Genomic DNA, 25,425 nt, shown 5'->3' with positions numbered 1-25,425 from the left:
CTATCTATATCTAAAAGATCCCTAATTGAACCCTGTGAATCGGAATCAAACTGAATCATGAAATCGACCAATGTGAACACGCAGTCCAAGCTCAGACTCCAATAACTACACTCACAGACACTGGGACCCATGTAAGAGAAGTGCATGCTGGGTATTGTGCAAATCGTGGCCGTGGCCTCCTTTCCACAGAGAGCACTTTCAGCTACATCGACTGCCGACTGGGATAAATCTGCTTTACACTTGTTCTGCGGCTGAAAAACATACCGTCGGTGTATTGCCTTAACTCAAACATGGAATATGGCAGGAAATCCAAATCCTTCAGGAATGGACGTAATTCAAATCAGTAAGAAGATATAAGATATAAATCATGCACATGGTATTCCAGCGAATGACGCGTGGCTTGATCCGGAGCTGAAATGCCCGTAGCATCAACAGCAGCTCACGGAAGTCATCGTAGACAATCAATAGATCGTGTTTTTGTATTGACTTTTTACTTCATGCCAGTTCAGTAAATCGGTCAGTTTGGTTGTGTGAGGTCAGATTAACGAGGTTCCACCGTGTGTGTAATGATGAACACATGAATTATTCATCGCCACCGCTGAATTTGATCCAAACTGCTGGTTTGGATAAAATAATTATAGCTCAAACACACTCACATACACAGTTTTTTTTTCTTGTTTTTCTCTCTCAGGTCCACACATACACACACACACGCACCACACAACCATTAAGTTATTCTCCTCGAGGACTCAGTTCATTTCAGGGTTAATGGAATAGTTGCTTCATGCAAACTCTATCTGCCATCTTTTGGCCCTTTATTCTCTTTTCTTCTCTCTCCCTTCTTTCCTCTCACACACAAACACAAACACAAATGCTTGTTTTTCCCGCTCACCAATCCCACCTTAAGTCACCAGCTAAACAAGGGAGATGGAATGGATTATTTGTGCTCGCAAGGATATTATTTTGCTTGTTTTCAATCTCCGGCCCGATGAGGATGTAGGTTACCCAAGGAGGCTGCAGCTCCTCCCTGGACACACACCTGGCCGGGCCGTCCCGTCACGCCGTTACCTCACCCTAACCCGCAGCGTCACAGCTTTAGTTCCCCTCGCTATTTCTGGTCCGACTTTCGCCCACCTGCACAAAATCTAGCATGACTTTTCTGATCGGAGATGAGCAGCACGACCACCAGCTGTCAGGGATCCACTTTGACTCACAAACATATAAACTCTCACACACACGCACACACCTGCACAGGAAATGAATGAAACCACGGTCTCCGAAGCATGAAACATAATTACCACTTTGATTATCCTTTCCGCTGATGATTTGTCAAAATTGATGGAGGCAGAACTTAAATTTGGCACAATAATCTGCTCACATCACGATGCAAATGTGTGATAATGGAAATTTGTATAGCCTTGTTCTATTGTGGCAGTTTAATTGCCATGTGGGGTAAATAAAACTACACCGACTGATCTAGAGTTTCAGTGGAAAATTAGTGGATATTTGAGGTTCTGGCTTCCATAATGGTTCATTCATTTTCCTGTTTGTTTCTCTGAATTACCACCAACGCCCGACAGGCAGGCGGTGAGGGAAAAACTCTGAGGCAAAGGAACTGAAAGCTAAATATCAGTAACTCTGAGTCAGTTACACATCTGCTCAAGAACATCTAGGTCAGCCATGAGCGTTGAGCAACTGCATGTGTGTGTTAGTGTGTACATGTTCATGCTCATCTTGCATTCTTTTATGAACGTGAATGTGTGCGCTGGCCTCTCCTGTTGATGCGCGTGTTTGTGTGTATTTGCATGTGTCAGTCCTCGCCTGATTCCTACACTAATCTGTGCTGTCAGAGGGTCTTGTATGCAGCTCGGGCCGCCTCTGTCTCCATCCACACCCTTCACCCCGCACACATCACCACATCAAAGCTCCTGTGCCGCTCCAGTTTCAGGTTCCTCTCCGCGCTGCCAGCAAAGAAGAAACAGAAACACATTCACACGCATCGCCGTGTGCAAATTTGCCGATGCTCACGACAGCTTTGCATTGTTCATTTTATCTGCACTTCATGCCGACTTGAGCGCATGAAGATTAAAGAGGTAACCTGCAGAAACTGTAAACTATTGATAAAAAACACAAGACGGCACGACCCAGTGATAGCTGGTGTGTTTTTCCCATATGGATTTTGTGAAATTAGCTTTTACAGCATGCATACCACGACCTTTATCTGAACAGAAAAGTTTGAAAAAGTTCAGTGTGTTGTCCGCTAAAGTTGAACTGACATCACCCTCACACAGCACAGCACAAATCAAACACACTTCAGCGCTGATAGAACACAAATGAGTCACGGTGTGTTGCTGCTTCCCTTTTGGCACGTCAGAGTGATTAATAACTAAATGCAGGGCTTTTCAAACGTTTTCACGCACCAGATTCCCAGGTTAAAAATTAAGTCACAGACCCCCTTTTAAAGTGATTCACTGACCTCGATATGAAAACATAACTTGGTTTGTGTAACTACTAAATTATTTAGATTTCACACTTAACACTGACATTTTTGTGGATATTTCTAGTGAATTAAATTATAGTGAAATGAAACTGTCAAATCATTTTGCTGAAGGCCTCCTGGGAGCCCATTGGAGACCCTTGGGGCCCCTAGACGTCACTTTGAAATCCACTGCCTTAATGTGTGGCCTAGGTCTTCCTGCCATAGCAGATACCATATGAACCATACAAAATGACACACAAACTAAACAATGTGAAGCTGAAATTACAATAAAAGAGTAAAATGTCATGTTAATTAAGGAAAGATGAGACAAAAACATTGACAAAGTAATGCTTACTCTGTCTGGTGATGCTGTATTGAGCATTCGGTCCGTTTTTTGCCATATGTTTTGCCTTTAGCGAGATGAAAAGCACAAAGTGTACTATCTGGCACAGAGATCAGCTCGACGCCGGCTCTCTGTAACTTTTGTTTGTGTCTGATGCGAACAATGTTGGCAAAACATCTCACTAACCAGCTGGACAACGGCAAGCCGCAACCAAACTAGTATGTGCCGCTGGTGAAGTGGCTTTTCCGACCACATGACGGTGCATCGCGGCTTTGTGAGGGTCTGTGTGTGCGGATATCAACACCAGTCTGGACTGAAAAAGGGCAGATTTTCTCCAACACTGTCTGGCAACACTCCTCTGCGCCGTTTCCAAGTCATTACCAGTTTGTACTGCCAACGACGGGTTTGATCTGAATCAGACTAATCACTATAAGGACATTTAAAAAAAAAAAAAGACATAGTCGGTGTGCATTACCAAAATTTGCACCCAAACACGCTGTTAAGACAACACTCCTCCCACCCCTAGCTCCCAAGCAGACTCTTAACAAATTGCATAATAGTTTCCCTCGTAATGCACCGCCGTGATTCAACAATTATGGTGGATTAGAGACAATACATGGCAGTTTTTAGCTTTGTTATGTTAGTTTGTAATGGAGCTCGGCCAGCAGGCTGTCATTAGGAGATCAAAATGTCCTAAACTGATCTGATGGATTAGTGTGTCCAGTGATGCTGCGTTCCTGTGCTGCCGAAGCCGGCACAGTAGGTTAATACACAGTAAACCTCCCAGTGACTGCATCACCAGGCAGACAGACAGAGGGAACAACAGATAAATTAAAAAAACAAAAAACAAAAGCAAGACAGAGCTTTATAGTTCTTTCCACATAAAATACAGGTAATCCTAATTGTTTAACAAACAGCCTTTTATCCGCTGGCAGTAAATGCTTGGGGGGTCACACAGGGGAATGCCTTTCAATCTTTTACGTGCAAATAAAAAGAAAAAAAAAAACTTGGAGAGACTATTTGAATCATCAGACGAGGTAATTAGGCATGCGAGACTTTTAAATTATTTAAGTGTGGTTGATGTAAAACTCGTAGCTGAAGGTCAGCTGTGCGCCAGTGGGAATGTTGCCACTGTACAGCTTTGCAACGTCTGCGATAATGGAAAATACAGCATGATAGGCTTCATCATCATTTTGTGAACTGATGAACGAGAGTATGAGTAATTTTTATTTATATGTACAAGTTCCATGTTACAGCTTTGAAGGAACATCACAATATTGCAGTCAGTGTAGATGAGGACTCTTTGGACTCATCTGAACCAAAAAATAAATAAAATAAAATAAATTAAAATAATAATCAAATTAAAAAAAAAAAAAAAAAAAAAAAACTTTTCACATGCTATTTCAAACTAAATAAATAATTCAAATATACCATAATAGACACAGGCATACACTTTCGGGCTAGCTTTGAAATGTACTGAGGAAAAATGTATAAAATCGCATTAAATAGAGCTTACTCATGCAAAGTACCTTTAAACACGACGGCATTAACTTGTCACACTTGATACACCACACACCTGCTACACAGCACCGTGAGACACTTTACACAAGTGTCCATCACACGGCTCAAACTGTGTGTTGTTCAGTCGTCAGTGAAAAGAAAACAGTTTCCAGTCCACTATCAGTCAAACACTGATGGAAATAATGGCTACTCTTAAACCGAAAAGACACAGCATGTGCATGTGTGTGTGTGTGTGTGTGTGTGTTCATGTATGTAAATTTGTGTGATCTTTATGGGTGAGTTCTCTGATTTGATGTCGCTTCTGAACACACACACCCAGGGAGAGAGAGAAAGAGAGAGAGAGTGAGAGTGAGAGAGTGAGAGTGTATTTGCAAACCAAATATCTGATTCTCTGCTGAGACTTCCTGCATCTCATTTGCAAAAAAACACAACAGTCCCGCTCACTTAGCCTCGATACAATGATCACACGCTGCAGCAGCAACCTTGAGGCTCCATGAGACGCTCGTTTTTTTTCCAGACCGGTGCAGTGCACTAAGATGCCCCTCAGGTATCCGTGGAAAACACTCCTGGTGGCTCAGCACATGCAATAACCTCAAATGACGAACCAACTCATGACCTTTTTTTGCACCTGGTCAGTGTTTGCTGTTTTTTTTTTAACATTAGTTCACATGCAGGTGAGTGACAAGGGGGTCAAAACAGAAACGCAAAGGTCAAGTCCAGTCATTGTCTCATGTATGAGTTTAGAACAACAGAGCGAGTCGTTGTTGCTGTCCATTAATATTCCTGATTTACGATACTTGGTACACTTTAAGTGGTGCAGACTGAGGATAACATAATTTTTTGGTGGTGCTGGTGGTTCAATAGCGATGAAAGTGGACGAGGGCGGATGACAAAATGTGTCTTTGTGTCCCACAGACAGCTGCTTCGAGGGAACAGCCAAAACCAGAGAGTTGAGCTGGCAGAACAATCATCGCCACAAATTGTTTGCTTTTTATCTAGCTCGGTTACAAAATGCTCTCTGTTTTTCCGCGACATCGGTCTCATGATGGCGAATCTTTTGCCTGCACACTGAGGCAAATTAATGCACAATGAAACCGCTTGTGTGCGTGTGCGTGCGTGTGCCCGTGCGCGCGCGCGTGTAAAGCGTGTGTATGTATGCGTGTATGAGCATCCACTGCATGAAACATCAAAGCTGCATAAAGTGGAGAGAAGAACAGCTGACAGCTTAAACATTTATAACCATGCCAGGGCCAAGCTACATTAGCAATGAGCCTGAGCCTGAGAGCTAAACCTCGGCTTTCATAGAAAATGGGATAAATTGTGCTTAACAGCCACTGCAATCCAACCGCTGGGGCCAGTCGGCATGATGATGAGCTACTTTGGTTAAATGACATTTACTTGTGCTCCCGTCGGAGTGTCAAAACACTCATCTACTGTCAGTCAGTGAAGGGGCTGAGGGGAGCTGCGTGGCTATTGGCACAAACAGCTTGGCCCGGCTCAGCCCCGTCGCTGCTGCAGTTTCCATAACACTGAGTATCTTGCTGTTAGTCTTCTTCTCATACTTAGGAGTCCTGCACTCCATTTTTTTTTTTTTTGTAATATCAGCATGATGTCTTAAAATGCAAATGCATGCTTTGTGCATAAAAAGCGTGAGGAACATGTCTCCACTCAACCATGAAAAGATAACATGGGGGCGAACTGATGTCGCCCCCATGAACTGCCACCTTATCGTGGTGGAGGGGTTTGTGTGCCCGCATGATCCTGGGAGCTATGTTGCCGGGGGCATTTTGCCCCTGTTAGGGTCTCCCATGGCAAACAGGTCCTAGGTGACGAGCCAGACTAAGCGCAGTTCAAAAACCCTTATGAAGAGAAGACAATCAAGGACCGTGACGTCGCCCGGTACGGCGGAGCCGGGGCCCCACCCTGGAGCCAGGCCTGGGGTTGGGGCTCGTGAGCGAGCGCCTGGTGGCCGGGCCTTTGCCCACGGGGCCCGGCCGGGCCCAGCCCGAACTGGTGACGTGGGTCCAACCCTCTGCGGGCTCACCACCCACAAGGGTAGCCGTAAGGGGCTGGTGCCTTGTGGATTGGGTGGCAGTCGAAGGCGAGGGCCTCGGCGACCCGATCCCCGGATGCAACGGCTGGCGATGGGGACATGGAATGTCACCTCGCTGGGGGGGAAGGAGCCTGAGCTTGTGCAGGAGGTTGAGAGGTACCGGCTAGAAATAGTCGGGCTCACCTCCACGCACAGCTCGGGCTCTGGAACCCAGCTCCTCGAGAGGGGCTGGACCCTCCACTACGCTGGAGTCGCCCACGGTGAGAGGCGGCGGGCAGGTGTGGGCTTGCTTATAGCCCCCCAGCTCAGCCGCCATGTGTTGGGGTTCACCCCGGTGAACGAGAGGGTCGCCTCTCTGCGCCTTCGGGTTGGAGAGAGGGCTCTCACTGTTGTCTGTGCCTACGGGCCGAATGGCAGTGCAGAGTATCCGGCCTTCTTGGAGTCCCTGGGAGGGGTACTGGATAGTGCTCCGACTGGGGACTCCATCGTTCTACTGGGGGACTTCAACGCTCACGTGGGCAACGACAGTGATACCTGGAGTGGGGTGATTGGGAGGAACGGCCTCCCCGATCTGAACCCGAGTGGTGTTTTGTTATTGGACTTCTGTGCTAGTCACAGTTTGTCCATAACAAACACCATGTTCGAGCATAGGGGTGTCCATAAGTGCACGTGGCACCAGGACACCCTAGGCCGGAGGTCGATGATCGACTTTGTTGTCGTCTCATCTGATCTCCGGCCGTATGTCTTGGACACTCGGGTGAAGAGAGGGGCTGAGCTGTCAACCGATCACCACCTGGTGGTGAGTTGGATCCGCTGGCGGAGGGGGAAGCTGGACAGACCTGGCAGGCCCAAACGTACTGTGAGGGTCTGTTGGGAGCGCCTGGCTGAACCCTCTGTTAGAGGGGTCTTCAACTCCCACCTCCGGGAGAGCTTCTCCCAGCTCCCGAGGGAGGCGGGGGACATTGAGTCCGAATGGACCATGTTCTCGTCCTCCATTGTCAATGCAGCTGTTCGAAGCTGTGGCCGCAAGGTCTCTGGTGCCTGTCGTGGCGGCAATCCCAGAACCCGGTGGTGGACACCGGAAGTAAGGGATGCCGTCAAGCTGAAGAAGGGGTCCTACCGGTCCATGTTGGCCTGTGGGACTCCCGAGGCAGCTGACGGGTACCGGCAGGCCAGGCGTGCTGCAGCTCGGGCAGTGGCAGAGGCAAAAACTCGGAGCTGGGAGGAGTTCGGGGAGGCCATGGAGGAGGATTATCGGTCGGCCTCGAAGAAATTCTGGCAAACCGTCCGGCGCCTCAGGAGGGGGAAGCAGTACTCTGCCGAAACTGTTTACAGTGCAGGTGGGGACCTGCTGACGTCGACTGGGGATATTGTCGGGCGGTGGAAGGAATACTTCGAGGGCCTCCTCAATCCCATCGTCACGTCCTCCGTTAAGGAGGCAGAGGCTGAGGACCCAGAGGTAGACTCGTCCATCACCCAAGCTGAGGTCACTGAGGTGGTTTGTAAGCTCCTCAGTGGCAGGGCGGCGGGGGTGGATGAGATCCGCCCTGAGTATCTCAAGTCTCTGGATGTTGTGGGGCTGTCTTGGCTGACACGCCTCTGCAACATCGCGTGGCGGTTGGGGACAGTACCTCTGGAGTGGCAGACCGGGGTGGTGGTCCCTCTTTATAAGAAGGGGGACCGGAGGGTGTGTTCCAACTACAGGGGGATCACACTCCTCAGCCTACCTGGGAAAGTCTACTCCAGGGTGCTGGAGAGGAGGATTCGGCCGATAGTCGAACCTCGGATTCAGGAGGAACAATGCGGTTTTCGTCCCGGCCGCGGAACACTGGACCAGCTCTATACCCTCCGGAGGGTGCTCGAGGGTTCGTGGGAGTTTGCCCAACCAGTCTACATGTGTTTTGTGGATCTGGAGAAGGCATTCGACCGTGTCCCTCGTGGTGCCCTGTGGGGGGTGCTCCGGGAGTATGGGGTCCGAGGCCCTTTGCTAAGGGCTGTTCGGTCCCTGTACGACCGGAGCAGGAGCTTGGTTCGCATTGCCGGCGATAAGTCGGACCTGTTCCCAGTGCATGTTGGACTCCGGCAGGGCTGTCCTTTATCACCGGTTCTGTTCATAATCTTTATGGACAGAATTTCTAGGCACAGCCGGGGGCCGGAGGGAGTCCTGTTTGGGAGCCACAGGATTTCATCGCTGCTTTTTGCAGATGATGTTGTCCTGTTGGCCCCATCGATGCAGGACCTTCAGCAGGCACTGGGGCGGTTCGCAGCCGAGTGTGAAGCGGCGGGGATGAGAATCAGCACCTCCAAATCCGAGGCCATGGTTCTCGACCGGAAAAAGGTGGCATGCCCTCTCCAGGTTGGTGGAGAAGTCCTGCCTCAAGTGGAGGAGTTCAAGTATCTCGGGGTCTTGTTCACGAGTGAGGGAAGGATGGAGCGTGAGATTGACAGGCGGATCGGTGCAGCCTCCGCAGTGATGCGGTCGGTGTACCGGTCCGTCGTGGTGAAGAAGGAGCTGAGCCGAAAGGCGAAGCTCTCAATTTACCAGTCAATCTACGTTCCTACCCTCACCTATGGTCATGAGCTTTGGGTAATGACCGAAAGGACAAGATCGCGGATACAAGCGGCTGAAATGAGTTTCCTTCGCAGGGTGGCCGGGCGCTCCCTTAGAGATAGGGTGAGGAGCTCAGTCACTCGGGAGGAGCTCGGAGTAGAGCCGCTGCTCCTCCGCATCGAGAGGAACCAGTTGAGGTGGCTCGGGCATCTGTTTCGGATGCCCCCTGGACGCCTCCCTGGGGAGGTGTTCCGGGCATGCCCCACCGGGAGGAGGCCCCGGGGAAGACCCAGGACACGCTGGAGGGACTATGTCTCTCGGCTGGCCTGGGAACGCCTTGGGGTTCCCCCCGAGGAGCTGGCGGAAGTGTCTGGGGAGAGGGAAGTCTGGGCGTCCCTGCTTAGACTGCTGCCCCCGCGACCCGGTCCCGGATAAGCGGTAGAAGATGGATGGATGGATGGATGGCGAACTGATGTAAATCGGGCTTTAATTCCGCATTGAAATTATTTTTCCTAAATATCCTTTTCCATCTTGTTCTTCTTGCTTAACTAATTAGTGTAACTAGTTCGGTTTAAAGTTTAGCCCTAACCATGAGGTTTGGAGGAGTTATAATCACTTCTCTGATTGTTGGACTTCTTTTTTCATCTTCTCAATGTCTTATTTCTATTTATATTGTTGTATTGTTATTGTTGGATTAGTGCACATATTTTTACATAATGCACGTATTTTAATAGTCCTCATTCTCCTTTTTTATTTCTGATCATTTCACTTATATATATATTTCTCTTGAGAATTTCAGCAACTGCAGCTGACCCAGTTTCCCCTTGGGGATCAATAAAGTATTCCTGATCCCGAGTCTGTATCTTGACAAAGCTCCCCTGTTTCCTTGGACTTTTGGTTTCACCGGATGAAGAGAATTTGAGGTTTCTGTTTCCACTTCCGTCTGCAGAATATCTTTCCCCAGGGGAAGAGGAAAGGCAAAAAATAAGTCAGCAGAATATGGAGCCCTCAGAGGCAATGTTCAATCACACTGCTGAAGAGACTAGTCGCTCTTTCCGGTTCAAATTTGGGTGAGCAAATTAAGAGACCAGTGACAGGATGGTGAGTGGGTTTTATTTGCTCTCTCTCTTTCGGGGACCTTCTTCCAGGCTTTCTGTTCTAGAAATGAGGTTATCTACTGTGTAACCACCAAAACCTTACCCTAACCTTACCTTTAATCCTGACTGTAACCTTATTTGTTTTTACTTGCCTATTAATGTGTGTTGGCTGCTAAGTGACTGGCAATTCTATGGCAGGTGAAGCTGAGAAAGTCAGTCATCACAACAAACATTACATCTCTGGACAATTCACTATTTTTTTTTCTCTTCCTTTTCTTCCTCATCCTATCAGTGGCTTTGAAACGAAGACACGCTGTAACAGTAGCTGACTTCACCATGGTGAGATGTCAGAATCATCATGAACAACCATCTGGTACAGAGTTCAAAGTTAAGTAGCATGAAGCAGGACTGTTGAGTTTACATGGCTGCTGCTGTCTACGGCAGAGTGCCAGTTTTTCCCAGCAACAGTCTGGGTTCACGCCAGTACACAGAGTACGCTCACGTCCTTACTGGGTAGGATCGAGTACGCCAGGCTCAGAAATCAATGAAGCACGGTGCAAAAATAGCCTTAAACATTCAAAAAAATGACAGCTAATTTAAATATGCGGGGGCTACAAATTCTAAAAATTCCCAAGATGATGAGGAAAGCCACCTCATTACTCTGTGCGCTCGTTTCTTCCTTTCTAAGATGGGAAACGGTACTCACACATGAATATGGGGATTTGTGGGCACCTACTGCACGACCAGCAGATTTTCCCAGTGTATTTTGCATGAGAAAAATAAAGCAATTCATGCTCAGCAAACAAGCGAGCACACAAGCTGAAGCAGTGGAAGCCCTTTATGAGATGAAATAAAAATAAATAATACTGGTACATTGTTTATGTGCCAATATGCAGTGCAGTTGTGTTAAGTTATCATTCGGAACAATGAAAAAGGGCCAAAAACAGAAACAAAAAATAAACACCCTGCTAAAAATCAGATCAAGGGCATACTGATAGGGGAGCAAAATGAATATGAATGGCATTTAGTGTGTGTGTGTGTGTGTGTGTGTGTGTGTGTGTGTGTGTGCCTTTGTCAACAAATTTGAGTCTGATCTGAGGACACTTTTGTCTGTCGTTCAGACACAAAAGCAATAATCTCTTTTTACTGCGACACTGATCTCACCGCTGCCCGGGATCAGCAAAGGTGAAATTCCAGATATCGCATTTTTGATCTTCCACACTCCTCGAGCGTGCACGAGTGTGTGTGTGTGTGTGTGTGTGTGTGTGTGTGTGTGTGTGAGTGTGTGTGCATGCGTGTCTGTGTTCGCCGACAAAATTACTACATTTTATCTGTGACACACGGTCCAGCAAAAACAAAACGGTCGGGCTGGTTTTGCAGGCCAGTTACATAAGCAGCTTGCTTGCTTGCGTATTTGAGGTTTGGTGGGGAGAGAGAGGGGAGGTGGGGGGTGGAAAAAAAATTGAGGCAGAGAGGGAAAACAGAGAAAGGAGAGAGGAGAAAAATGGGCCTATTCTGACAGCAGACTTTCAAACACCCTGCCATCTCTAATACAAATAGTTATAAAATAAGCCCAATTGCCCGACTTAAAAAAAGCAATGTCCAAAAATAACTGGCGTTGGCTGAATTAGGTTATGAGTTTTTTTCTTGTCTGGGACTCATGCTTACTCAGTGTGAGTTAAGGACAGTGAAAGACACAAGAAAGACACAACAATCAATCACTGAAGGGTAAATCCGTACACTGATTCAATTAATGCAATTATGATAAGATATGAACTCGCACTGTGTACTGGAAACAAAATATGTTTGTAGAACAGTGGTTTTGAGGGGAATGTAAACTGTGTATTTTTGTTTATTGCAGTGTTTTGTACTGGGACGTCCCGGTCACACACCTGGCCCAGGCCATTTCCTCTCTCTCTCCCCTGCCCCCCCTGTCTCTCTTTACTGTCACTGTTGGAAAAAAAAAAAAAAACAACTAAAAATTACATAAGACAATATTTTTTTATTATCACTTGGTGTAGAAAACATCTGAATCTGAAGCCCTATCAGCGCAGAGAAAGGTCTATTTTGCCAGAAATGAGCTCTTTTGTTGCGGATTGAAAACTGCTTTCATATGGAGGAGTGGAGTGATCCAATAATTCCTCCCACCCCCTGTTTGACTGACACTTCAGCTGCAGCCGATATCCTCCACCAGGCTCATCAAGTACCATCCTCCAAACTGTGAATCATGTTTATGTTTACAACTCATAATTGCAGCCATGAGTCTTGTATTTTGTCTGAAAGCTCCGATATATGCAAGTAGGAGGTAGATAACGCCTGTCTGGAAAATGGCTATCAATAAACATAAATAAATCCAAATTTACTTTTATCATGCACACTTTTTTAAGTTTAAGTAAGTGAGTATATTTTGTTAAATTAAAGATGTAATAGTTTACCTTTCTTTCCTGTCCACTTACATTAAGCTACTTTCCAAATGATGTGAACACGTGCTAATTGTATTGTTGGGAATCTTTCAATGTTTCTTTAGCTTCCCTCCCAATGAGGTGAATACGACATGTTCCTGGATATTTATCTATTTTACCAAGGATTATTCTACCAATCTGATGCTGGCAAGGGCCAAAATGTAATGGGTCCAACGATCAGGATATTTTCCTCTTTGCTGACAGCTGGTTGGTCGTAACCAGTCGTTACCCCGCAAGGGAACTTTGCCCCTTTTCCATTACATGATATTGGCTCCACTTGCCTCAGCTCTACCCACTTTTTTTTTTTGGTTTTCCATTAGGCAAAAGTTTGGGATAGTATCCAGATACTATTTTTAGAACCACCTCTGTTGAGGCTGGCTGACGTGAAAGCTGCAGACCACTGATTGGTCAGAGAGAAATTGAGCAGCAAAGCCCTGTCCGTCACCGTTAACAACCAGGATATACCAAAGCAAGACTCATGAAACTTGCGTCATAGTTGATAATCTGTCCATGTAAAGAATTACTTTTTTAAATGCGTCTCTCAGTCACGGCAATGGAAAATGAAATCCAGAAAAGTAAAGTGCACAGAGCTGAGGCAAGTAGATCCCACACTTTGTAACAGAAAATAGAACATAGAGCCCTCTGAGCCCCACTGCCATGGATTACTGTAGAAATTACAGCCCCTAAAACTGCATTTTATTACAGTTACTGACTATCAGTAACTCTCCAATCTTGGTAGATAATTAATACTACTAAACTAGAAAATCCACATTTTTAACAGGGTTTCACATCCCTTAAAAAATGTTAATTTTTCACTCAAATTCTTGCAAGGTAATACCCAAAATGTTTCCTGATTTAGGCCGCTGTCAGGTCTACAATGGCTCTAGGATGGCTTTGTTATTCTAATCTAGCCAATAATGGGAATTTAATACCAATTTGACGCCAGCATCTCCAGAAAAATCAGTGAGGCCCATTTTCTAGGAGCCTCCATGTCCCCAAAGACTTTGAAAACCATTAAGTGTAAGAGTACAGTAAGAGGTTGAGTCTGAGGGAGTGTTTTTTTTTTTTCTTTCTTTCTTCTTCTTTTTTTTTTTTTTGGTCTGACACTGTGTATCTCTATGCAAAGTGAAGTCTGCTATGTGGGCTATTCACAAGCATGTTAATCAATGCCTGAGTGTGCATTCATTTCTGTGTGTCTGTGTGTGTGTTTGTGTGCGCGCTGAAGCCTAGAGACCCTGCGGAGTGCTGAGAGCATGAGGAATACACACAAACACACCCTCACATGCACACACACTGTCTCTGATACACACACTCACAGGCACATATACTCCTGGACTTCCACTGCAGACTGCCGAGACCACGCAAGAGCACGCTAATCTGTTGGCATGACAACTGGAGTGGAATATTCGCTTGGCCTAGAAAATATGGCTGTGAAGAAAAGATGAATGAGCAGCGGGATATAAATAAAAAACAGCAACATAAGCCCTCAGACCGTCTGCGCCTTAATTATCGGCCCTTGCCGTAACGCTCCCTAGCAAAACTACATGCGTCCTGTCTCTTCCTGTGCTCATCACCTCATCAGGCTGCAAGTGTGTGCATGTCAGGGTGTGTGTTAGTGTAGCTACATGCGCCGCCCCATCGCCTTGAAGGCAGACACTGGAGCCTCCACAGACCGTGAAGCACATTTATCCCTGTTTGCTGTGTCTACTGTACATGTTTCCTTTGCTTCGGGGCTTCTGTTGTTGTCGCCGTCTTCAAGCCGCTAATAAAGGAGCAAAAGTCGATGGAGGTCAGCTGGGACAGCCAAAAGGAATAAAGCCAGGTCCTTGTGTCATAAAACGGGCCTAAATTTATGGTTTAATTCAAGCTGAAAGCTCGAAGAGAGTGGAGGGATGAAGTCTCTTTTACGGCTGGCCCAGATGATCATATAAAGCATTTAAGAGTTTCCTCGGTTCCCCCCTCCTCCCAGCCCTAATGCTGAGACTCTCAAAAGCAGTGGAGCAAAAAGGTTTCAGGGGAAATACTGCTGGGGGAGGACGATCAAGAGGTTTAATGATGTGTGATGCGAGATCAGGTACTTGAAACTTTTTAGTTTGGCCAATAACAACATGCATTATTGAGGGTACGCTGCCTTGAAAGTAAACGCAGCATTTAAGCGGCGTGTTGGCGGGTTTCGAGAGGAGGCACGCGCATTTCGGACTGTTCCGAGCGATTCCACATGCGGAAAATCAAAATAACAAAAGGACTCTGTCACATCAGCAAAATGGCCGGTCCGCGAGATCTAAATGGAGCGCTGGCCCGGGTCCAAACAAACAGCTTGACTCATCTGGGTGGTCTTAAATCTCCTGCCATCGCAGTCCCCACAGACCTGCTGCTCACTCTTCCCCTTAACTCATCGACTCCCGCTCGACTCATCCTCGCGCCGCCGAGACAAAAAGCAAAGCAGAACAATGGAAATGAAAGCGAGGACAGTCTGTGCTAACCCCGGTGGGCTTATGTCAGACGGCGAACAGAGGGAGTGGAAAATAACCGAGGGATTCTGCAGCGCAGGATTTCGACTTCAGATGGTCCTTTACGTCTCTTTAAAGAAATCCTCTGACATAAGCGAGGCACCGGCAGACACAACACATGGTGCGTGTGCTCGGGGCTCCTGGGAGAAGGAGAGGGCATTGAATCGATGAATCGTCCGCAGCCCCTCAGCAAGCGCGTTAATCTGCTGTGAACTCGGCGCAACCTTAAACAAAGCTGATTTGATCAGATCGGACTTGAAACGCAGAAAATGAAGTCCATCTGCAGGTAACTAACATGTTGATCGCCATGAAGCGCTCCGTGTACAGTGCGCGGCATTAAGGGCTCGAGGTCCAGTGAGGAGACAGACATTCCTGTCTAATTTGTTATCCGTGGGAAACCTCATGTTTAATACAGAGTCAAACGCCGCAGGCTGTCCATATCCACCTAAAACTGGAGATGAGCACTAAACTTATGAGAAAAACAAACTTTCAGCGGTGTGTGTGTGCATGCATCAGTGTGCTGCATGTACATGAGCGTGCACGCATGCAGGGGGTCGGTCATTTGACCGATCGGGCCCAGCGTGAGCCAAGGTTTCAACAGGGTTACTCCGACCACATGCTGAGAGAGAGAGAAGGAGAAGAGGCGACATACTGTAAGACGAGGGAAATAACTTCAGGAGAGAGAGGACAGGACAGGCAAAGAGAAAAAAAATGCAAACAGCGAAGAGAAAGTGAGAAACAAAGAGGCGGAGAAAGCGAAGAGATACAGAAAGAGCATATAGGGAGAGGGAGAGTACATCAAGTGCGGGGGCGGGTTTAAAAATGCATGGGTCTCCATTTGGCGGAGATAAAAAATCTCCCGGCAGAGAGAAGAGTGAAGGTGAGAGCATCGCTGGACCATTAACACTCAAATCATCGAAAAGAAACATTCGTGTGTGTGTGTGTGTGTGTGTGTCTCTGGGCGAGGAGAGGAGGAAAGTGGGGAGGAAGGAGAGAACAGGACGTCTAAGAAGATGCCCCGAGGCTGCGCTCTGCTACCCATGATGCCATTTATCTGCTGCTAGTTACCGTGAAACCTCAAACACAAACACACACTCACACACAAACACACACACACACACACACACACACCGAGCAGACGTATTTACATGTGAGCCATTGTACAGCGGAGCGTTTGTCTGAGGCCATTAGGTTAAGTGCTCTCCATTGCAGACTGATCTGACACGTAACACACACTCACAGCAGCCACTGCTTTGCCTGTCCATCCTCGTCTTGTGTGTAGCTGTCAAACTCTTCCCTCTCTCAAGCACAGATTATGCCGCTGTGCACATTATGCAATTTGAGCTTCCAATTTTAACTACAGTGGGGAAAAAAAAAAAAAAAAAAAATCATGAATTTTGAGCAGCACTTTTTTTTTTTTTTTCCTGGCATTTTTATGTTTGGTGTGTTTTTGCAGTGGACTTGCAGTCTTTAATCTGTCAGACAACAGAACACTGAACAAAAGGGACATGTCGTCTCCTCTGGGAATCCCTAAAAAAAATACAGAGCCGTTCTCTCAGCCCCAAGACATAATCCTGAGGCTATAATTCACAGTACAGTAGCTGGATACTTGGATTTAAGGCTTTCTGAGGTGAGCGGGGAGTGAAGGAGCTGCGGGGAAATCGGCCTGTAATACAATATGATGATCTAAATCCCGTTTTGAGGAAGGTCAGGAAATCCACGGACATCTTGATTTAAGCGAGGATTTAACACTTGGACAGGGTCTGAGAAAAGAGCAGCCATCTCCAGTCCTCAGGCCTCTTTCCAACTCCTCCAGCCCAGACGGAGGAGTGTCGCTAAATGTGACATCACATGTTGCACTGATGGGTTGTTGGTCTATCAAATTGCCTGCAGAGGCATTTTGGTCTACACTGATAATGCCCCGTGGAAATCAAAAATGAACTGAGACATCTGGACTAATTCACATTTGGTCTGGTGATGCCAGGCTGGTGCACGACATTATAACTAACAATTTTCCTCCATGGTCAGTGCCTTACGTCTCGTGTCACACAACGTTGTGTGCAATTTTGGGTGATACCTTGCACTAATGCACCACAAACAAAGCTATGTCATGAGTATCAATAATTATACCTGAATGATGCTGAGAATATCGACATGAGCAGATGACCTCAATCACAAGTGCCTTAACATGTGTGTTGAACATATCTGATCATATCTGATGAAATACCAAGCTCTCGAGGTTTGTAGTTAAAAGTTAGATGACTAGTTCGCTAATGCTGGTGAAACTGCATGAATGTGCACTGTTACACTTTTTGTATAAACTTTGAGGCTGTAACAGCGATCAGTGTCCTGGTTTAGAGACACGATGCACGCCCTTTGAGATATTTTTTCAGCCAAGTATACCCTGACCAATGCAAAAAAAAAAAAAAAAAAAAAAGTTAGATTTTTTTGTCTGGCTTCCCAGTCAGAGTGAACAAACAGTTTATAGTTTTTAGTTTGTATACTTATCATAGGCTAGCATACACCAAATATTTTAGGAATGATGCATGACCGCTATTTTTTAAATAAACATTTAAAAATATCTCACGGACCCCCTGAAGTACTCCGATGTATATCAAAGGGTACTCATACCTCCATTTGAGAACCATTGTTTCAGAGATACCAGAGACACTTTTGATAACAAAAAGATATTTTTTTTTAAGATCTGGCAAAAAAATACAAACATAAGTGCACACTCATTACCATCAACACATTACCAAGAGGTTAGGTGTGTTTTCCTTGCTAGAGGAGGTACTAAAGGAGAAAGGGCACTCAATATGTGTGTGTGTTTGTGTGTGTGTGCGTGCGCTCCCAGGGCATTGGCTGACGCCTGTTGTCATGGTTATCTGGCAATATTGTGGGGTAGTAGACCACCTCGGTCACCATGGAGCCCAGGCAGGCGCTACTATCCCAGCATCCCTCGCAGATGCTGTGCCGCACCGAAAGCCCACAAAAAACTCTGTTCTCTGTTTTCCCTCTAACTCCACTTTCATCCCTCTGCCTCTGTTTCCCCATTCCCACTGAAACCCTCCCTCTCTCTTTCTCTTTTGCTTAGCTTTGCTTTTCTCACCATCCCCCCTCTCTCTCCTGGCTTCTTATTTTCACTCCCTCTCATTTCCTCTCTCTCTCTCTCTCTCTCTCTCTCCCTCTCTCCCTGTCTTCCATCTCAGTCTCTGTTTTCCATATATCTCTAATCTCTCAGTCTCTCCTCTTCCCTCTCATTCTTTCTAATCAGCTCACCTTCCTAATTTCATCATTATTGATCCCGCCGTGTAAAGCCGCGTTCAAAAACATTCGGTTGAGGCTCAGATTTACTCTGATCTTCATTCTGCTGTGTGTGCGAACACACACACACACACACACACACACACACACACACACACACACACACACACACAGCAGTCCGACAAGTCAGGAAAGCAAAATGAGTAATGAACCTGCACAGAAAAAGACAGAAAGATGGAAGTCTATTTGAATGTGTGTGTGTGTGTGTGTGTGCAAGAAAACCACCCTGTTATTGTAAGTGAGTATTCATTGCATAAAAGCAGATTTGCGCAACAGTAATATTGCTTAAAGGCTTGAATTGGTTTCGTGAAAACACATCACACTTTAAATCTCTTTAATCTCCCCAAAAGCAGTCGGGGTGTGTGTTTGTGTGTGTATGTGAGTCTGTGCGAGTGCGTTCACTCCACTCCTGCACTTCTCCTGTAGCGGGGAAGAGGAGACGTGTGAGTCACAGCCAGAAATGTGTGAGACTGTTTTCCTCTGAGTGAGGACGATTCATTACGGCTCCACTTGACACATCAAACGCGGATATTTGCTGATGTTTCCTTATATTTGCTGACTCCGGGTTTTTCCGCAGAAGGTCAATAAGGCGCAATTGCTAAACGGCGTCATGACAACACACCAGCGGGGTTCGCATGTGGGGACTAAGCAGAAACAGGCTCACAACACAAATGATTTCATGCTGGTATCAGAGTATGACGAATCAATGATAACACTCAAGTGACTGGAGAGCCGGGACAAGGGGGGGGTTAGGCATTTCTGGTTTCTTGATTCCACCTTTCTTTGCAATATAGACAAGGTGTCACATCTATACAAATGATTTCTGGGGTGACACACGTTCTCCTCTGGGATGAAACACGGCACTGCCATCAAGGCGGCTCAACAGCCAGTTCATCCAAAACGCTGCAGCCGCCGCTCTCTGTAATGTGACGTCCCAAGAGTCTTCGCTCCTTCGCTGCCCGGCTTGGAGTCCCTTGAACTCCCCAGCAGCAATGTGGGGAGCGCGGCCAGGCCGTGACAGCGACACGATGTCGCCCTTGTAAAGCGGCTCCAGCTCGGAGCGCTGGCCAAGCTAAAAGCTGCTTAGTGGGCCGAAACTCTGGCTGAGTCCCTTAAAGCTGCACTAATCAGAGCTGTTAGAGGAGGAATCGCCAAACGCATCGCGCACGAGATTACCGGGACGTCTGAAACCATGGAGAGAAGGGTGCAAGGGCGGATAGACAGCCCGAGTAAAAGGTGTGCTTCTCCACATTCTCCTCTGTGGACGCCACATGGCATCCAGTGTGAGTTCCTGGGTGGGTGAGAGCAACAGCTACACGCCGTTACCTCAGCAAGACAAAGAGCGGGGAAGCTGTTGCATGTCTGAGCATGCGTCTTTGAGCGCTCTGCAACCGCGATGACAGGCGTTGGCTGTGGATGCCACAAGGCACCCCGGGCGCTCTCACTTTATGGGAGGAAGGACAGCGGCAGAAAAAAGAGAGAGAGACAGCAGAGAGAGCGCAGAGAACAAAAGAGGCACAGAGGCCGGCCACCAGAGGGCTGCAGCAGCCACGGGCCCGAGGACGGCAAACACAACACAACTGCGGCACTGTCACCCCCTCTGTCCAAACTTGGCAGGCTCCTTCACCGGCCATCAATGCCCTCTCCTTCTCCCAGGAGCCCCAACACTTTCTGCACAGCTAGCTCACACATTAGCATGCAGCCCCATCCCCCTGCAAGGGCAGCCGCTCACAGCAGCACTCATCGTACACAGAGACGCCTCATATGCGGCCGCAGCTGCCGGTGAAAGACAGTCTTATTGTTCCAGTTGTTTGATTTCTGAGTGTCAGTAAATGCATCTGTGACTAAACAAAAGAAAATGGAGCCATCAGGGCAGCAAGTCTTGCACAGCGAAAGCCGACCTGAGCGACTCTGCCGTTCATTCATTCATTACTGATGGGTCTCTCTATTGATCCATTCATCATCCCAGCATCCCCACACCAGGTGGCCTACCTGACTTTGAACTCAGTGAGCTGTGGTTGAGCCCCGGGTTCCGCACAGTAGATCTGGGGGAAATAAAACCGGTGAGACTGAAGGTTGATGTCCATGGTGTCCACACACAAAAAAGGGAAAATGGAAAAATGCTTCACGTCCCTCTGTATCCTTTGCTTCAATTGCCTCAGTCTTTTTTTTATTATTATTATTATTTTTTACTTTATCCCCCGCTTCCTCCGATCTCCCGTGTCTGTCTTGAAATTCCCAACAGCTAAAGGTCGGAGTTCAGCGGCAGCATCCCAGTCGCCCTCTCTGAGCGCACAGTCGCAGGTCTACAGATCGCTACCACCAGGAAGGCATCCCCCTCCTCTTCCTCTCCTCCATGCACAGAACATTCAATCACCTCCGCCGCCCGGCACCAGACAGGCACACTAACCTATTTCCCCACTAGCAGCCACCGTGCACTGAGCAGCTGGAAGCACAGAACAAAGATGACTCCAGAAAACGAGGCTTGAGGAAACAGGTAAACAAAAAATAATCCCGTTTTTCCAGTTCTTTTTTTTCACCCGCACATCCTTCAGCAGGTGGGAAGGAGACGGCGAAATGAAGGGGGAAAAAAAAAGAGGAGAATGGGATTGTGGGAGCAAGCGAGACAATTAAAGATATGAGAGGAGCCCTCAGCAGCATACAGCGGAGACTGAATGGGAGATGAGAGTGCCTTGGTTTTTTTACGCTGCAGAGACAGGAGGTGGGGGGAAAGAGAGAGAGAGATGGAGATACAGAGGGAGGGAGGGTGAAATAGAGAGAGAGAGAGAGAGAGATTCCTGGTGCTGTGAGGCGTTGCCCTCACACTGCCTCTCCTCTCTCTGTGTCTCATTGGATTACCTCCTCCCCCTCCATCCCTCTCTTCCCTCCTTTCCCCTCCTCCTCCCCCTCCTCTCCACTCCCAGCTGTGACAAGAGCGATGGGCCGCCAGCCCTGGAGGCTGCTGGTCCTGCCCCTCCTCCTCCTCCTCCTCCCCCTTTCCCCCCCTTCTCTCTCTCTGATTCCCCCCCCCTCTGCGCTCTCTCCTCTCTCCGCCGCCGGATTGGCTGAGGCAAGGATGCGTAAAACCCGTGCGGGGCGCAGGAGAGGAGGAGCAACAGACGTTAATTCATGTGATGGCTCCCGTCTTTCTCGCAGGATCCGAGGTGGTGGTGGTGGTTTGCCAGGCCGGGGTGGAGCTGAGGATACAGCGCATTCATACACAAGCGCACCGGCAGCAACACACTGATGCGCTGATGTGACCGCCTGTGATAGCTGTTCATTAACAGACATGGACACAGGGCGGCAAAGGAGATAAAGCAACGCATCGGCCATTTAAAAGGTGATAGTGCAAGCCTGAACTGGCATTGCACGAGCTGGAAGTAAACCACACTATCACTCACTGTTTCTGCTCAACTATCTCAAATGCACAATGCATCATGGTGCAGATATATCAGATTTTTTTTTTTGTTTGCAAATTTCGACCTCTTCTACAAATAAATGCTTTGCTAAATTCTGATGCTGCAACACAGTATAGATTTGCACTTTTATTATAAGTTATTTAATAGCGACAAACAGCAAAATAAGTATCAATTCTTTGATCAACAACAAAACAAATGTTTAACGATTGAAATGTCAAGGTTTCTGTGGTTATGCAGTAAATATAGTCAGAGCTGGAGAGGTTTTTTTTTTTTTTTTGGAGCAGAGAGTGGAGAGTCTGTGGACACAGAGGCTGATGTGAGGTGACTTTTCACTTGATGACGGAGGATGAGGAGAGACTGCTGTCTGCCTGGAGTAGAAAGAGTCACATCAGACATAGCAATCTATTAAAAAAAAAAAAAAAAAAAAAACAGTGAGACAATCTTCTATAGCTTATATCTCTCAGATGTACATTAGATCTGATATTAGTGGAGTGGACATGATATAATCTGCTGGGTTGGGTCCGCATCACAGGAGAGTGCCAGTAACCAATAAATCCCTCCCATATTTACGTCCTCGGACGTGCCAGGAAAACATCACACACACACACACACACACACACACACACACACACACACACACACACACACACACACACATACACACACACAGTGTCTTTCTGCTTGGCTCGCATCTGTCCAGCTGGGTCTGCCAACAGACATTTTCATTGATTGGACTAGCTGTACAATTACTGGATAACATGGTTTGCTATATAATTGGTGCATGGCGGCAGTGGCGATGTGTATCCAAATGGGAATACAATGGAATTTAATTGATGGGACTTAACACTGTACTAATTTAATTGAGAGTCTCTCGCTCTCTCTCTCATGGCTTTTGGACACAAATCTCACTTCAGAAAATTCCTCCTTGTCAAATTCCTGTCTTGTCATTTTACTTCACACTGGATGAGACTGAGACTGATACCAGTACTGATTCTAGAGGGGAAAAATCACTGATTTTTGAACTGGAATGAAAGAGCAGCAACATACTGACCCCCGTCCAAGTCCTCCTCTCTCTCTCTCTCTCTCTCTCTCTCTCTCTCTGTCTCCAGATCCCACTGCACACACTGCTGCTTTACTTTTATATATCCGTGTGCGTTTGTGTTTGTGTGTTTTTGAGAACGTATGCATCCTTGGTCTCTCTGTGCGAGATGGAGAAACAGCAGACAGGAGGAAGAGTCGACTGACAGATACGCCCATGGGGGTTAAAGACAGAGAACAGAGGAGTGAAAACAGTAAAAAGTCAAGGGGGGGTTGAGAAAGATAGAGTAGAAATAAAAACAGGTGGAGTGAGGGTAGGGGATAGAGGAGAGGACAGATGGACATACAGGTAGAGAGAGGTGGGGGATAAGCTGAGAGAGAGAGAGAGAGAGAGAGAGAGAGAGAGAGAGAGAGAGTCAAGAGAAGGGCAGGAATGTGGGGGAGGGAAACAGAACAGGAAGGGAGAAAGGACACCCAGTCTCCGGTTCCTGTATGCTGCTCTTCACCCAGCCCCCTCCCCTCTCACAGGTTAGACCCCCGGCTGCAGATTGTATTCTAATCCTTAAAGCTATACACCTCCATTTGTACAGTGTGCGCGTGTGCGAGTGTGTGTGTGTGTGTGTGAGAGAGAGAAAGAGACCCAGAAAGAGTCCAGCCAAGTGCTACTGTAACAACCTGGCCATTAGCGTACAGCAGGAGGGCTGCCCTTCTGTCTGACACACAGCATGACAGAGAGAGAGGAAGTGTGTGTGCATGCGTGTGTGTGTGTGTGTGTGTTTGTGACAGGACAGGAGAGGATGGGAGGAGTGTGGAGAGCACCACGGTGAAAAGCGAGTGAATCATCACCGACACATGAAGGGGAAGGGACGAAGAGGAGAAATGATTGCTTAGAGGAAAAGATCGGTCTGAGGGAATGTGTGTGTGTGTGTTTGAGTGTGTGTATGGGTGAACGAGAGTCCACGCTGTCAGACATCTCTTGGTTGAGCAGTTCTCTCCAAGGGCAGAAACCGGCGAGCCAAGAGATTGGCTGGGAGTAACGGCCAATCAAATCCATCCCAGTTACCATCGATCCACCAATCATCCTCCTCATCAGCGGGTTACGCAAAGATGAGCAACACTGCGACCAAGACGTGCTGTTAAGCAGCTCAGACGATGGCAGAACAACAAAGTTTCAGCTCTTTAGAAACTTCAGGAAGCTGGCATGCCATAGCAGGAAGCTGCTGGGGAATGAATCCATAATCAGAGTCACCTTTGTTGAGGATGTATGAGGCAATTTGCCTTCAATGACGGGAAACTGTGCCAACTCCCCCTCCCTCTCCACAACATTAAGAGCCTGCTTTATTAGTAATCAAATAGTGATGTGTTGTGCTGCTAGTCATCCTATCATCTGTCATCATTATACTGAGGGTGCTCCTGTTTATCATAGGCTCTCTTCTACACCTGCCCCTATGTTGTGTTGTCATGCTATATGTGGCATTCTGTCTCTCGTGTCTGTGTAGAGCAGGCACTGTGTGTCTCTGCAGAGCTCCACTGCTTTTATCGCTGATTGTATTTGCGGTGCTTTTACCCTTACCTGCTGTCTAGACCGTGTTTTTTACGCATCACATGCAACAGATACACTCTCGTTTTAAACTATGCGGCTGTCTGCACCGGCTCCGTGCAGGCTCGTGTCTCTGCAGCCTGAAGTGCCTTCCGTCTAGTGGTGCTCGTCACTAAGATCAGTAATCGTTCCTATTCATTGTCTGTGTAAGCAGCCATGCAATTCTTCATTCCGATGGCGTTGCATTGCTTTTCAAGAGACACGGCGTCATGTTGGCGTCTCCTCAGTTGCATGAAGTTGAGGTCTAGGCTACTTTATGCAAATTAGGAGCGTCCAGCTAGATGCACTGCCTCTGGAAACTCCTGATAAAATGAAGTCAGCAACTGTGCGGTTTATTATTTATTATTTATTATTTCTCATCTGAAATGTGTACGGAACACATTACAGTGAACGAATTCCGTAATATAAAAGAAAGTTTCCAAAAATCTGGTCACCTTACTTAATAGTCTAACCTGTAATATTTCTCTCCCACAGAATTGCACTGAATTGATTCTCAGAAATACAGATCCAAACGTGTCCTGCATCAGTTCAATATTCAACATGTCTTTTATTTTGCAATTATGGGTTGATTCTGTATTTTGCGGGACAGTTGGAAACTAGAGAAGTTCATTAATCATCAATGGAAAAATGAGAGAAACCACTCATGCATGCATAGATTTTCTGTTGGCAACATGTACTGTGACCATTGTGAGTAACATTTTTGAAAAGATTGTTCACATATTAGGCAAAAATTATGGTTTTATTTACTAGTCACTGAATCAGTCTTGGCGTGGGCTTCAATTTGAATAATGATTAGGTCGTTAGGTAGCTAATGCTAAATGATGCTGATTTTAATGAACTACTAGGTTTCTATAAGTGAGGGATGATGTGAAGGGCAGGTGGCAGGTTGGACAGCTGAGTAGGCCACCATCTTTGTTGTTAGCACAGGCTTTGCTTGTGTTTGGTCGGAGGAAAGTTGTGTCAAACAGATTCATGCTCTCTGTCTTGACTCTTATACAGCCTATGTCAGAATGTGTAAGGGAGTTTTG

The 25,425-nt window shown here is 47.0% G+C and overlaps 1 protein-coding gene across 2 annotated transcripts in view; it reads right to left on the bottom strand.

The window, feature by feature from the left end:
- evlb (Enah/Vasp-like b) overlaps positions 1-21,003 on the bottom strand; it is a 43,421-nt gene extending 22,418 nt beyond the window's left edge. For both annotated transcript variants that reach the window (XM_030047715.1, XM_030047716.1), the window contains exon 1: positions 20,333-21,003. In XM_030047715.1, coding sequence (XP_029903575.1) covers positions 20,333-20,427 — 95 coding nt within the window. In that variant the 5' untranslated portion in view covers positions 20,428-21,003. The remainder of the gene's footprint in view (positions 1-20,332) is intronic.
- Positions 21,004-25,425: the final 4,422 nt, after the last annotated feature.

Source organism: Myripristis murdjan, chromosome 24, assembly GCF_902150065.1.
Source record: "Myripristis murdjan chromosome 24, fMyrMur1.1, whole genome shotgun sequence".
Classification (NCBI taxonomy): Eukaryota; Metazoa; Chordata; class Actinopteri; order Holocentriformes; family Holocentridae; genus Myripristis; species Myripristis murdjan.
This window is presented reverse-complemented; position numbering and strand designations above follow the sequence as displayed.